The sequence below is a fragment of the Gallinula chloropus genome, assembly GCF_964237585.1.
Source record: "Gallinula chloropus genome assembly, chromosome: 27".
Lineage (NCBI taxonomy): Eukaryota > Metazoa > Chordata > Aves > Gruiformes > Rallidae > Gallinula > Gallinula chloropus.
In genome coordinates, this window is record NC_140112.1 from 883,011 (window position 1) to 896,912 (window position 13,902).

Genomic DNA, 13,902 nt, shown 5'->3' on the forward strand with positions numbered 1-13,902 from the left:
CCCTCCTGCCGCACCGCCGCGCGCCGCCCCGAGCCCCGCGCGCGCCGGGTGGGGCCCCCGCGCGCCGCCAGCCGCCGGCGCCGCTACCGCCCCCTGCAGGATGGAGGACCCGCCGCCGCAGGCGGGGTACGGCCGGGGGGACCCGCAAGCCCGGGACCCCCGGGACCCCCGCGAACCCCGGGAACCCCGGGACCCCGCAGCCTGCACTGCCGGCAGCCAGCCCTTCTGCAGCCCCGCACCCCTGCGCCCCGCACCCCTGTGCCCCTGCGCCCCGCACCCTGTTCCGCTCTGCCCTGCACCCCTGATCCCCTGTGTCCCGCACCCTGTTCCCCTGCACCCCGCACCCCTGTTCCCCTGCACCCCGCACCCCTGTTCCCCTGCGCCCCGCACCCCTGTGCCCCTGCATCCTGCACCCTGTGCCCCTGCATCCCGCACCCTGTGCCCCCGCACCCCCGCACCCCTGCACCCCGCACCCTGTTCCCCTGCACCCCGCACCCTGTGCCCCTGCGCCCCGCACCCTGTTCCCCTGCACCCCTGATCCCCTGCGCCCCGCACCCTGCGCCCTGTGCACCCCGCACCCTGTTCCCCTGCACCCCGCACCCTCTTCCCCTGCGCCCCGCACCCCTGATCCCCTGCACCCCGCACCCGGTTCCCCTGCACCACTGTGCACCCCGCACCCCTGCGCCCCGCACCCCTGTGCACCCTGCACCCTGCACCCTGTTCCCCACACCCTGTTCCCCTGTGCCCCGCACCCTGTTCCCCTGCCCCCCGCACCCCTGTTCCCCTGCACCACTGTGCACCCCGTTCCCCTGCGCCCCGCACCCTGTTCCCTACACCCCGCACCCTGTGCACCCTGCACCCCGCACCCTGATCCCCTGCACCCTGCACCCTCTTCCCCTGCGCCCCGCACCCCTGTGCACCCTGCGCCCCGCACCCTGTTCCCCTGTGTCCCGCACCCTGTTCCCTGCGCCCTGCACCCCTGTGCACACTGTACCCCGCACCCTCTTCCCCTGCACCCTGCACCCCCGCAGCCTCAGCACCCTGGGACTTGTGCAGCCCCAGCCCCGCTGCGCTCTGCATGCCCACACTTTGCACCCCTGGACCCCTGTGTCCTTCTGCACCCCCCACCCACCGCACCCCTGCACCCACAGCATCCCTGCACCCAGCACCCGTGTGCCCCCTGCCCCTCTGCACCCTGCACCCAGCAGCCCTGGGGCCTTCCTGAGCCCTGTGCACCCTCACACCTCGTCACCCCGGTGCCTTTCATGCCCAGGGGCCCGTGCACCCAGGGCAGTGTGTGCCTGGCACCCTGCACTGGGTGCCATGTGTTCTGCACCCTGGGACAGAGGGTGCAACCTGCCCCCCTCCAGCCACACCGGCCAGGCAGAGCCCCAATCCTGCACCCTGAGCTGTTGCCATCCCTAGATCCCAGCTGCCTGGGGGTCCCACAGAGCACCCCAGCACCCACAGCAGTGCTGGGCCGGCCTGTGGGGAAGCTCCCCTGCCCTCCAGCCCCACTGCAGCCCACTCCACAGTCCCCTGTTGTCACCAGCCACCCCACAGGGCGCAACACCCAGCCAGAGGCCAAGACAGTTTGGGTGGCCCAGCAGGAGCCACCCCTGTGTCACAGCTGGAAGTCACACAGGGGCTGTGTGGCAGTGCTAGATGCTCCCAAAGGATGGTTCTGGCAGCTGGACAGCCCAGGGCCCCATCCAACCTGGCCTTGAACACCCCCAGGGATGGGGCACCCACCCCCTCTCTGGGCAGCCTGTCGAATGTGGAAAAGTCACCCCAAAAGAGGAGCAGTGCTCACAGGCACTGGCACAAAGCTCCCTGTCCCCCAAGGCCAGAGGGGGTCTATTGGGAGAACCAGCACAAGGCCTGAGCAGTGACTGCCAGCAGAACATCATCTCCAAGGTGATGAGCATTTTAGGGTGTCCTCCCTCTGCCCCCAGGCACTTCAGAAGGGACCTTGTGGTCCCTGCAGGGACACCCTCCCAGGCAGCACGGCTGCAGCACAAGGAAACCTCCAAACCAGCTGCACAATCCCCTTTGCCAGCCCAAGCAGCTTCCAGTGCCCAGAGCCAGCAGAAACCACTCGCCTGGCTTGGGAGCCGAGGCACCAGAGGAAGCAACGTGCCCCCAGCAGGGACCCCCAGCCCCCAAGACTCAGGGTGTCCAGCCCCACGGGACACCCTGTGGTGTGAGGGGACCGTGTGGGTGCAAAGGGCACCTCATCTGCAGTCACAGGGCAGTTTAGTGCACTGGGAGGTGGGGTTTAGACCTGGCACTTTGCCACCGTGCCTCAGTTTCCCCAGATAACGGGCTGCAAGTGCTTTCACGTTCTTACCCCTTGATTCCTCAGATCTCTGCAGAGCCAGCAGCCCAGGGCCATGGCACAAGAGCTGAGGAGCAGCCTTCCCATGCAGAAAGAGATACAGCTGAAGCTGTGACATTCTCCAGGGATGTATCTAGATGTTTACACAACCTGCTGCATCATCAGCATTTAGAGATCCAGGCTGAGCCCTTCTGCCACAAAACCCTCCTCATTTTCACCCAGCTCAGCCCTCCTGCCTTGCAAGGGGATGCTAAGCTGCTCCTGCCCTCCAGGTCCTTGTGCTGCCTGTGCTTTCTCTCTGCTTATCCCTTCTATGTGGGGATGCTGAGCACTCAGGCCAAGGCAGCCTGCTGCCAGATGCTGCCCTGCCTGGCTGTGCAACAACAAGGCTCAGTTACAGCCAGGGTGGATTTAAGCCAGTCCTAAAGTAAGGACTGACAGATCTGCCATCCACTTACACCAGGGAGGGTGAAGAGGCAGGATTTTTATTGCCACTCTTGGGCAAGAAGGGGCTGCCCCTGTGCAGAGTTTCTCACTGAGACAAGGATGCTCAATTCACTGCTGGGGCTCCCTGGGTGCCCAAGACAAACACATACACACAGAGCACAGAGAAACTGAGCTGTGGCTGGATCTGCCTCACAGTGGGTATCTCAGAGCCCATGACAATTAATGGGGGGGGGGGAAAGAGTTTCCATCCCATTCCATAAGTCACTGGAAAAGCTGCCTTTGTTTCCAGAGACAGAACCCATTTTGTTTGCAGAGATGCTGCAGCCTGCTCAAGCTTCCAGAGCTTTCAAGGGGAAGCCTGAGGAAGCAGGAATCTCATCACCACCTTTAATTACACCATTATAGCTCCTCCTCATACCAGTGAAAAATGCCTCATCCCCCAGTTCTTGGGTGTAATTTCTGACTGAAGATCTTTTTTTTTCCCCCAAACAGGTTTTTTTGGGGGGTTTTGGGTTTGTTTGGGGTTTTTTTTTTTTGCCTGGGGAATGTCCCCACACCAGTTTGGAGCTTCCCAACTCAAAATGCCTGTGGCACTGGAGTTGTTAGCAGAGATTGCCTCCTGATAGCATGGGAGTTACTGCTGGCCCTGCCAGAGGAACTGTCCATCAAGCTGATCACCCCCCCCTCTCAGCAGGGATGGGATCTGGGCAATTTCATGGGAGCCAGGGGCAAAAATGAGCAAATGAGCTAAAAAAAAGGTCCTTTTCAGGCACTGCCCCATACTGCCCATTACCATTCCTTTTGTTGCCAGCAAGGGAAGGGTCTCACACCAGCCCAGGCAGGGTTGGAGATGTTTGGCTGTTGCCTCCTGGTTTGAAACAGGCTGTTCCCTGCAGAGGAGCAGTGACAACCCACCTGCCTGAGCCACATCTGCTCCCTGCAGTTCCACCTCTGCAGCATCATCCCAACCTTGGGTCCCACATGGTCTCCATGCCAGGAGTGTCTATCTGGGCAGAGCATGGTGGGCAGGAGCCAGGACCACTCCAGGAGCTCTGCAGACAAAGGGCATATTTGACATTCCCAGAAGGTTTTGATCTGGTTGCTCAACCTAAGCTGAGCTGAGGGCTGTGCTCCACCTTCCCGTGGGGTAATGGGTGGATTCTGCTTCACATTCCCTCATTCCCTGGTTTAATCACTGGGCTTCTCAAGACCAGCATCACCTGATGACACTCTTGGGCCCCATAGTGCCCTTGGGGCTGCCAGACACCAGGTCAACCTGTCCCTCTGGTGCTGGGTGAGGTGCTGCTGGGTGGTGAGGTGCTCCTCCAGGTGCTCTCAGGGTGCCTCTGTGAGCTTCTGGATCCCAGCACTGCCCATGTCAGAGCATGCCTGGAAATTCCTCCTTTCTGGGCTGTGGCTTGCTCATTGATGACTTGGAGTCCCTGAGGATGCTTTTGGAGACTCATCTCTGGCTACAGTGCTTGTCTGAGAGGAGAACTGTTACTGGATGCTCCAACCACTGGATTTTGGTTCATCCTACTCCATCCAGGGCTCTGCTTTTCCAAGCAGCTGGATGAAGTGGTGCCCAGCTGCAGCCTGCACTGCTGTGCTGGGTTCAGTGGGGACAACATACTGGTGCTGAGGTGAATTTGGAGCACCCTGGCTCTCCTCACCCTCAGCAGGGCCTGTGGGTGCTCCTACAGCCATGTGCACCCCGTCAGCATCACGTTTTCTACTCCCTCCAGCCTGATGAGTTGTCCCAATGGTTGCAAACTGATTTACCAGCCTGGGAAACCTCAGGGCAAAATTGGAGTGGGGAAAGGACTTTTCCTTAACCCTGGGCAGTGCCTAGCCTGCTGGGGACATGGTTCCCAGTGTCAGCTCCCCACACAGTTGTCTGAGCACAGGAACCCCAGGAGAAGGAAGGCAGCTGGGTCCATGCCAGGGTTTTCAAGCTGGGGAATGAGGACCAGGAGCTCTCTTAGCCCCTTGGGGGTCTTAATCCCAAATGGGGGGCACAGAGGAACATGAGACTGGAGGGATGATTCCTTTCCCCTGCCTGCCAGGCACCCATGGTGTTTATGGATAAGATGAGGTGGTTTCCCAGGACACAGGTCTGCCTGACACAGCCAGACCAGACCCAGCACCCTGCTTCACCTCAGCCCTGACACAGTAACCCAGCATGGCCTGAGCAGCCCTTGGGAAACAGATGGATGGGGAGATGCTCAGATGGTGGTAACAGGCTGATAAGTGTTTCAGACAGATAGAGCTGGTTAGAGATTGAGATTGAAAGGCAGGAAAACAGCTTAACTGATCCTGATCTGTATCAGACCAGGGAACTGAGAAGCTCCCAGCAGCTGACAGGGAATCTGAGAGGGAGTGACAACACCCCCTGCCTGGCTGCTGGTCCCAGTGCTGCTCCTGGGTGCCCTGGGAGACCCTCACAGCTCTCACTGCCCTGACAGGTCTCTGACAGGAGAAAAGCAGTGTATGCCCTGCTGCCCAGGGAATGCATGGAAAGACTCTGCCTTCTCACAGTCCTCAGGATCCTCTGCCTGATGGGGATGTGGGAGAGAAACACTTAGAAATGTAAGGAGATGCTGTGGGCCAGCTGAACAACGTCTGACTCAGATGAACTCAGAACCTCCATGAATGGCTTGTGAGACACCATCAGAGGCCACATCAACTGTGTAGGCAAAGTCCTGAGCCATAGTTTGAGCTTCAGGATGCTTGTGAGGCTCTGTGGTCCCTCCAAGTGCCCAGGCACCAGGTCAGAGCCCTGCAGAGATCAGGGTCCCCCTGGTCAAGGCCAGGTTGGATGAGGCTTGGGGCACCCTGGGCTGGGGTGTGTGTGTGGGTGTCTCTGCCCATGGCAGGGATTTGGAAGCTAGATGGCCAGTAAGATCCCTTCCAACCCAACCCATTCTGTGATCCTTTGAATCTCTCCCACTTTAAGGCTGCACACAGGGCAGCCTCTGCCCACAGATGATACCCAGGCAGGAGAGAGGCTGTTTATTGGCAGGGTAACTGTACCAGCATCTTAATGGGGTAGACATTTCTGTGCAGCTAAAAGGCAAACTCTGCTCCCAGTGCTCACCCAGCTTCAGTTCCTCCACCCTGCTTGTTCTTCTGGTTGAGGATAAGATGTTTTGAAAGCCAAAGCTTCTTTCCAGGGGTGAAATCTGCCTCGAGCCAGCAGGGATGGCACCTTGAGCACCTCCAGAGTCTCTGATATGAACCCCCCCCAAACACTACCCATCCCCATGTGTCTGCTTGGCTGTGCTCATCCAGTGATAGTCATGCTGCTGTCGGAGGGGTTTCCATGGAGGTCTCCTCATGTCTGGTGCAGGGAAGGTTGGAGCAGGGAGCCAAAAGCCCAGTGGGAGCCCTGTGCTAGTGGCCTCCCACCTCCGGCAGCTGGGAAGCATAGAGAGCTAGTGTGTGATGGAGGAACTGGTACTGCTCACTTGTCTGGATCATCCCGCCTCTGCAAGGGAAAGACAGGGCCCTCTGATACCTTGCTGGAGCCCACAGCCCCATTCCCAGCTCCCTGGTCCCTGGGGGGCAAATATTCCTGCTTCACCCACCACATCCAGGTACCTCTGAAGCAACCACCAGGACTGCCCACCCAGTATTTGGGCTCAGAAGTATTGCTGGGCTGTTCAAGATGTACATTAGCAACTGATCTGGCCCCAGGTTTACTGTTGAAAACTGGTCAAACTGAGTGTTTCTGAATTCAGGGGCTGAGCTGGAAGGAGCAGAGCAGCTGCCAGGTTCAGAGCTTCTCTCCTCTCCCTCATCCCCAGTTCCCCAAAGCTCCAATATCCCTGACACCAAAGCCAGCCCAGCACTGAGCACTCACTCACTGCCACCACAGCTGCATCTTTCAGCAGCCCCTCTGGTTTCCATCACAAATTGTCCCTGTGCCCCCTCCTGACGCCCATCCCCAAGTGCCTCCCACGTCCCAGGCTTAGAATCCCAGACTGGGCTGGGTTGGAAGGGACCCCAAGGATCACAGAGCTCCAGCCCCCTGCCACAGGCAGGGACACCAACCTCCAGGGCTGGAGCTACACAAGGTTGCCCAGGCTTGGCAGGACCCTCCAAGGAGCCGCCTCCTCTGAGCACCCACCTGTCGATGCGGAGGCGGCACACGATTCCCAGGATGTCCACCTCTCCCTTGGCCTTCAGCTCCTGGCAGCCAATCCTGGTGGCAATGAAGCAGCCTGTCCGGCCAATGCCAGCACTGTGGGGGACACAGAGCTGTGTTGAGCCCACAGAATCAAAGGACCACAAAGTTGGAAAAGCCCTTTAAGATCACAGAGTCCAACTGTCCCTGTCCTGTGCTGACCCAGATCCCTCAGTACCTCATCTCCCCCCTGTTAAACACCCCCAGGGATGGGGACTCAGCCCCCTCCCTGGGCAGCCTGTGCCACAGCCCCACAACTCTTTCAGGGAAGAGCTTTTCCCTCCCATCTGCTCTGCCCCTGCCCTGGGGCAGCTTGAGCCCATTGCCCCTTGTCCCAGCTCCTGTCCCCTGGCTGAAGAGACCATCGCCCACCTCTCTGCACCCTCCTGGCAGGGCAGGGGAGGGGAGAGAAGGTCTCCCCTCAGCCTCCTCTTCTCCAGGCTCAACACCCCCAGCTCCCTCAGCTGCTCCTCAGAGGATTTGCCCTCCAGCCCCTTCCCCAGCCTGGTTGCCCTTCTCTGGACTCACTCCAGGACCTCCATGTCCTTCTGATGGTGAGGAGCCCAGAACTGGACCCAGCACTCGAGGTGCAGCCTCCCCAGTGCCCAGTCCAGGGGCACAATCCCCTCCCCAGACCTACTGGCCATGCTATTTCTCATACAAGCAAAGATGAGGTCACTCTGGAAACACAAACCAAGTCTGTGCCACCCCTCCCCATCCCTGCACGGCGCCTTCTCCTCTCCTCCAGATATGCTCCAACCCTGACAGCTTGCCCTGAAGCACCCCAGCCTGAAGCATTACCCTCGAGTGCATCATACAGGGACAAACAATTTTTGTCCCCAAAGTCACTTAGCAGTGGGAGAAAATACCCCAGGGGTGCCTCCTCCAGGAGGGCTCCCCTGAAAAGCAGCTTCCCAGTCCAACTGCTGAGCTGTGCTCAGTCGTGGAGGCAGCAGGAGCCTGAGCTGTGGTTCTGTCGTGGGTCTGGTGGTGGATCCTGACCCTGCAGCAATCCTGCTCCCACCCTGCCATGCACAAACCCAGGCAGAACACCTCATTTCTGTGTGTGGCAGCGTGCACCACACTAATGCCACCTCCTGATGACAGCACAGGAGATGCTGGCTGAGTAACTCTGTGTGGGCATGCCATGCCCTGGGGTGTCTGCACCTCACTGGGACCAGATCATCAGCTGGGGGGGGGGATTCTCCCCTCTGGCACTTGCAGACTGACCCCCAGGTGAGGGACAAGACATGGAAAGCTCTTACCTGCAATGCACAACGATGGGCCCTGGGCTGGCTGCAGCCTGCAGAGTTTCATTCACCTTGGACACCAAGTGCAGCAGGGGCTTGGCTGACTCAGGTGTCTGCTGGTCGGGCCAGGAGGGAAAGAGGATGTGTTTGACCTGGCGACATTCACCTTCCAGCTTCTCCAGTGTAGGAAAGAAAAATCAGGATGAGGGAGCACAGACTCACTGGATGAAGGGCTGGGGTCCAGCTCAAGGAGAGGCCAAGCAGCTTGTGACCATCTCAACTGCCCCCCCTCCCAAATCACTCTTTGATCCTCTGTCAGACACCCAAGAGAGACCCCTGGGCTGGTGTCCCAGCCCAGAAGATGGAAACAAACACAGTGTCCCAATACCATCCCCACAGTCCAGGTAAAGCCAGCAAGGTCCTTTTGGCTAGTGTCAGCCCTGGGTGACTATGGATGAAGCCCAGATGGGCTAACAGAGCTGCTCTCCCCAGCTGACCCTGTCCCCTCCAGCGCTCCCCCTCTGACACCAGAAGGGAGCTGGAACCCACCTGGATGGAGAGATCCCGGACCACGTACTCCACGCACTCGCTCACCCCCTGCACACAGATGCTGAAGGGGCCATAGGTACCCTCCTTCTCAGGCCAGTAGTGGACACATTTCTGGAAGAACCAGGCAGGTTTTGTGGCTGTGGAGGTGCTCAAGGTACCCACTGGGTACCTGAGCTATGCTTTGCTCAGTGCAAAGGGAAGAGGCATCACACAGGGAGGTGTGAGAGAGTGGGGAGGGTGGGTCTGGAGTGACACACAACATAGGATGGGATAGAACCTTCTCCCCACATCTGCCTCCCCAGCACCCTTTCCCAAGCCTGCCATATGGCTTGCAGTCCCCAGGGATGCCCATCTCTTCCCCAGTCCCAAAGGAGCTATGTCTGGGGCAGTCCATGTCCTGTCAGACCAAGAGGAGGTCAGGGAAGGCCATAGGGATGCTGCATCAGCCAGGAGAGAAGGAAGGAAGGACATGCCCAGGAAAGAGAGGGTGGGTTCCCCCAGCCCCATGCCTCTTGAACAGGGAGCTAAGGGCTCTGCTGGCTCCTTTCCCAGCCTGGATCCACTGGCTGACAGCTCTCAGCCCAGGAGGAGAGCTACTTGGGGCTGGAGGGATGCTGTTGACCAGTGCCTCTGCTCCCTCTCCCAGGGGTTGCCCTAATCCCTTTATCCTATTATCCAGCTGGCAAAGCATGCCCAGAGCACGAGATGCCACGTGAGAAGGGAAGGCTTTGCTGGATGGAGCCAAGGCTGCAGCCCTGAGGCCGTTCTCCTCCCAGTGGGCCCCATCAGGGGTACCCTCTGGGACCAGAGCTCACCATGTTTGGTGTTGCACAAGCCTTTCCTGGTGTCATCACCCCAGCCTGTGCTCCTGGCTGGGGTGCAGTACCCAGGCCAGGGGAGGGATAGCAGTACCTCTTTGCGCTCCTGGAGCTTGGTTAACATGACGATGAGGGGCACGTCCTCCTGCCACACCATCTCCCAGAAGTCAGACATGGTGTTCAGCATGGGGCCCTGGGTGGCAATGTACTCCCTGGGCCGCCCTGCATAGCCCTGTGAAGAACACAGTCCCTCAGTGACCCTGGGGAGGACCCTGATGTGTGAGGGGAGGCTGTCTCCAGCTCTTGTGGTGCTCATCATCCTCTACAGGTGAGAGGTGGAGCCACACAGGCCACTCATTCTGTCCTTAAAACCTGACTGCTAATTTGCTGATGTGCCCACAAATTCCTGCACCGTGATGCCCTTGGAGAGGTGAGTGGAAGAAAGGGGTCAGGAAGCACCAGCTCCACAGAGGAAAGTGGGGGAGTGTGCACACACACGTGTGTGAGAGAGGGGTGGGCAGTGTGTGCATCTCAGTGTGATTCAGAGGGGGACCCATGTGTCCATATATAGCCTGATGCATGTGGACAGGGTGTCACCTGATGGGAAGCTTGAGGAAGACTGCTCTAGACTACTCTGGGCTGCTCTTCCTCTGCTGCCCACGTTCAAACCCTCATCTGGACCAGCAAGCCTCCAACAGTTCTAGGCACGATGCTCCTGTGCCCAAAGTCAGACTTGGACCCTCCCCATGGGATGCTGGCAGCTCACACAGCTGCTGGCTTGTTGGATCATACCCATGGGCACCATCAGATAAGAAATGCTAATAAATGCTAATTAGTGCCCTCCAGCTCCAACCTGCACCCACAGACCACCTTGTTGCTGTCTCAAGGGCCCTTTTGTGGGCTACTTTTCTTGGGTCCCACACTCCCACACTTTCCTTGCTGCCACACACTCTGAGTATCTGTGGACCCACCTTTGCCCCAGGCCTGTCCCAAGGGGAAGAGGGCTGGAAGGAGATGAATCACTCCAAAAGAAGAATGCTAACCAGGCAGAGCAGGTACCTGGCTGACACAGGAGCCTGTTATAGGTTCAGCACAAGTAAGACTGCAGGCTGGAAGGGGTCATTTGCACAGGAGAATCGTTATAATTAAGTAACACCCTTGGTCCTGGGAGTTCTCAGCCTCTGGAAAGGGACCCCATCATGTGGCAGAGATAAGCCATGCCTGTGTCAGCATTCTTCTTGGGAAACTGCAACAAACCCACTGAGCAGAGAGGAAACTCCTGGATGCATAAGGCTTGGGATGCTGTGCTGACATGGCTTGCCTCCTGTGGCCTTGCTAGGCAACCATGTAGTGTGGCAGGAGACAGAGAAGCCCCTGTGAGGGAGCCTGGAGCCTGTATAGGTGCTCAACCTGCCCAAGCAGCAGGAGCTGAGAGCAGCTACCATGTGAGGCTTTCCCAGCAGAAGGGATGGAGTACCAGCCCTGCATGGATGGAGCCACACCTCACCAGCTCAGAAAGGGGTGGCAAGCTCATACTTCTACCCCAAGGCAGCCACAGGTCAGTGGATGACAGTCAGTGCTCTGGCATCCAGGTCCCAGCATGGCACCTGCAGGACCTGGGAGAGCACCAGCCGGGCAGGACACTCACCGTGATGTAGTTGGCATTTATGTAACTCTCCTCCTCCTGGATCCCAGCCCTCCTGAGACAGACCCGGCTCTCAGGATCTGAAACACATGGCAGGCAGTGCCCCAGGGACAGTCCAGAGCCTGCCCCTGCCCATCCTCCAGCAGACTCAGCTCCAGCAGCTGGAGATGGAGTTGGCCTAGCTCCATGCTTAGAGCTGTCTGCACCCTCCCTCAGACCCTTGTTGTCCCACTCCACCCTCCCCACCCAGTCATGATACACCCAGCCATGCCCAAACCTGCCTGTACTGGAGTGAGCCTGTGGGGTAACTTGCCCACCAGGCAGTGACCCTCTGGGGCCTTCACACTGTGCCCAAAGGATTCCTCCTATAATGTTCTCAGCCTTTATACCCCTAGCAACACACTTTTGGGACATGTAAGGCCCCCATGGTTGCAGGAGGGAACTCAGGCTGGGCTGACATGTGCTACACACCCTGGGAATAGCCCCCAAGGAGTAGCTCCCCTGGTACCACCCCATAACATGGTGAACACCCCTTGCAACACAGCAACCAGGTCCTGCAACATGGGCAGCAGGAACGAGCATGGCAGGAAGACCAAGAGCCCAGAAGTTCCCAAGAGCCCAGATGTTCCCACCAGGGCTTCTCTGAGGCACCCCTTTCCCATGCACAACACCCCCACCCCTTCCCCTGCACATAGCACCTGGGACAATGTGAGGGGAAGGGATGGCACTTACTGGGCAGGATGGTTTTGTATCTGTCCTTGGAGGCATGTCCAGGGATCTCCAGCTCCTCTGGGCTGACAAAGTTGGGTGGGATTTTCTGCAGGAGAAGAGAACATCTATGAGGAAACCTCTTTGCAGCTGCCTGTGTCCCCTCATCGTGGCAGAGCTGGGCCTCCAGGCACCTAGCAGCATCACCAGAACTGGAAGCTCCTGGGAGAGCCCTCCCCTTAGCCCAGATGTGGTGGGACACCTTCCACAGAAGCTACCTAGGGAGAAGAGTTTGACATGGGAGGGCAAGGACAGGCTTTCCAGGGCCACAAGGAGAACCTGTGTGCACCAGGGGATGCTCAGGGCACCCCTCTCCCCTGTTTGTCCACATCACCTTCCTTCCCAACAGTGCTATGGGAACATGGCTGGGCTTGGAGGGTCCCTTGCAGATATTGTGTGTGCCCCCCCAAATCCAGCCCCTTCCAGTCCCCATGTGTGGAGAGGGGAGAGGAGCATCACACCGAAAACTCCTCCTGGAGCTCTGTCAGGCTCTGGGCACGGTGCTGGAGCTCCTCTCTCCTCAGCGTGTGGCTGGATGTCCTCAGGAAGTTCAGCGTGATGTCCCGAGGAGTACAGATGGTCTGGATGGGCTCCACACTCCCCAGAGAACTCATGTCCAGCGTCAGTGACACGTTGGAGCCCCTCCTGCAAGGAAAGGGTCCATGGTTGCCCCTCTGCCACCTTGGGACAGGAGGGCAGCCCATCCCACCACATTGTCAGTTAAAACCACTCCACACCGAGCAAAAGCCAGGCTGGGAATGACATGGGATGAAGGAAGGGACCCAATAGAGACCCCAGGAGACCAGGGTGTAGAGGAGCAAGGAACTAATTGGTCATTTGGCCTTTTATCAATGGGAATCCCACAAGGTCTAGATTTGGCCAGGGGTGGGCTGAGGGGGGTGGTCGGGGCTGCCTCCATGCTCTGCAGACGTTGGCAGGCAGAGGTCTGGCTGGGGGAGGATGTTTGGGGGAGCCCAAGGCCTGAGAATGAGCAGTGCCTGGCTTGGGTACCTGCTGGCCAGGTTGAGGTGGACACCAAAGGGTTTGGGCTGCAGGCACTACCCAGCCACGCTCACCTCTCCTGAAGATGCACATGCTTCTTGGCAGAGGGACTGGGCTTGTCTGTCTTGTCCATGTCTGCCCCAGCTGTCTGGGCTGTTGGGATGCTGTTATGAATTCTGGAGCACACCAAGCAGGCTTGTACCATGCTGTGGCAGCCACAGAGCCCTTGTCCTGAAGCACAGGGAGTGGATGCAGGGGACCCTCAGCTCCCAGGGAATCAAGAAGCCATCAGAGGAGAAGCAGCTGGAAAAGACAAGGCAGATCTGAGAGATACCATGAAGCTGGGTGGACCCCTGACAGATGGTACCTAAGAAAGGGGCAGGTTTTAGGTCCTCATCTGCCCTGGCATCAGGGGCCCCAGCCCTTGAATCCAGGCACAGGGAGAGCTCCCAGCATGTTCACCCTCCAGCATGCCAGCAGCACGTGCCCACACAGGCACCCGTGATCCTGGATATCACACCAACAGCCACCTGTGTGTGCTGAGCAGAGGATGCCCACATCAGAGCATGGTCTGATTTTGGGGAAGCCCAAGATGCTCTCCACCTCCATGGGAAACACATGCTGCTGTGAGTTTCCAGTCCTTCCCTGGCATGCCTGATTCAGCCTGGGGCATGGTGTGGAGGAGGGAGAGCTGGAACCTGCATGAGGGCAGCAGCGTTCGGTACATGAAATGAGGTGGGCTGTAGGGACCACAAAGAGCCTGGCCAGCTCCTGCTGTTGGGAAACACGTGGCCAGACAACCTCAACAGGCTTTGGCAAGGGAGAGATGACCCTGGGACAGCGTCCTCTGTCCCATGGGTCTCAGCAACCGTCAAAAGGAAACTACATTATCTGGGTGG

The 13,902-nt window shown here is 58.7% G+C and overlaps 1 protein-coding gene across 1 annotated transcript; it reads right to left on the bottom strand.

Annotated features, from left to right (window-relative positions):
• Nucleotides 1-5,871: 5,871 nt before the first annotated feature.
• On the bottom strand, nt 5,872-13,208 carry PTPN7 (protein tyrosine phosphatase non-receptor type 7; the record flags this gene model as incomplete). Its single annotated transcript, XM_084275757.1, has 9 exons — nt 5,872-6,272; nt 6,915-7,028; nt 8,237-8,397; nt 8,771-8,881; nt 9,683-9,820; nt 11,237-11,313; nt 11,966-12,050; nt 12,463-12,646; nt 13,078-13,208. 9 exons carry the CDS (start codon nt 13,206-13,208, stop codon nt 6,179-6,181), a joined length of 1,095 nt encoding a protein of 364 aa, XP_084131883.1. The 3' UTR covers nt 5,872-6,178.
• Nucleotides 13,209-13,902: the final 694 nt, after the last annotated feature.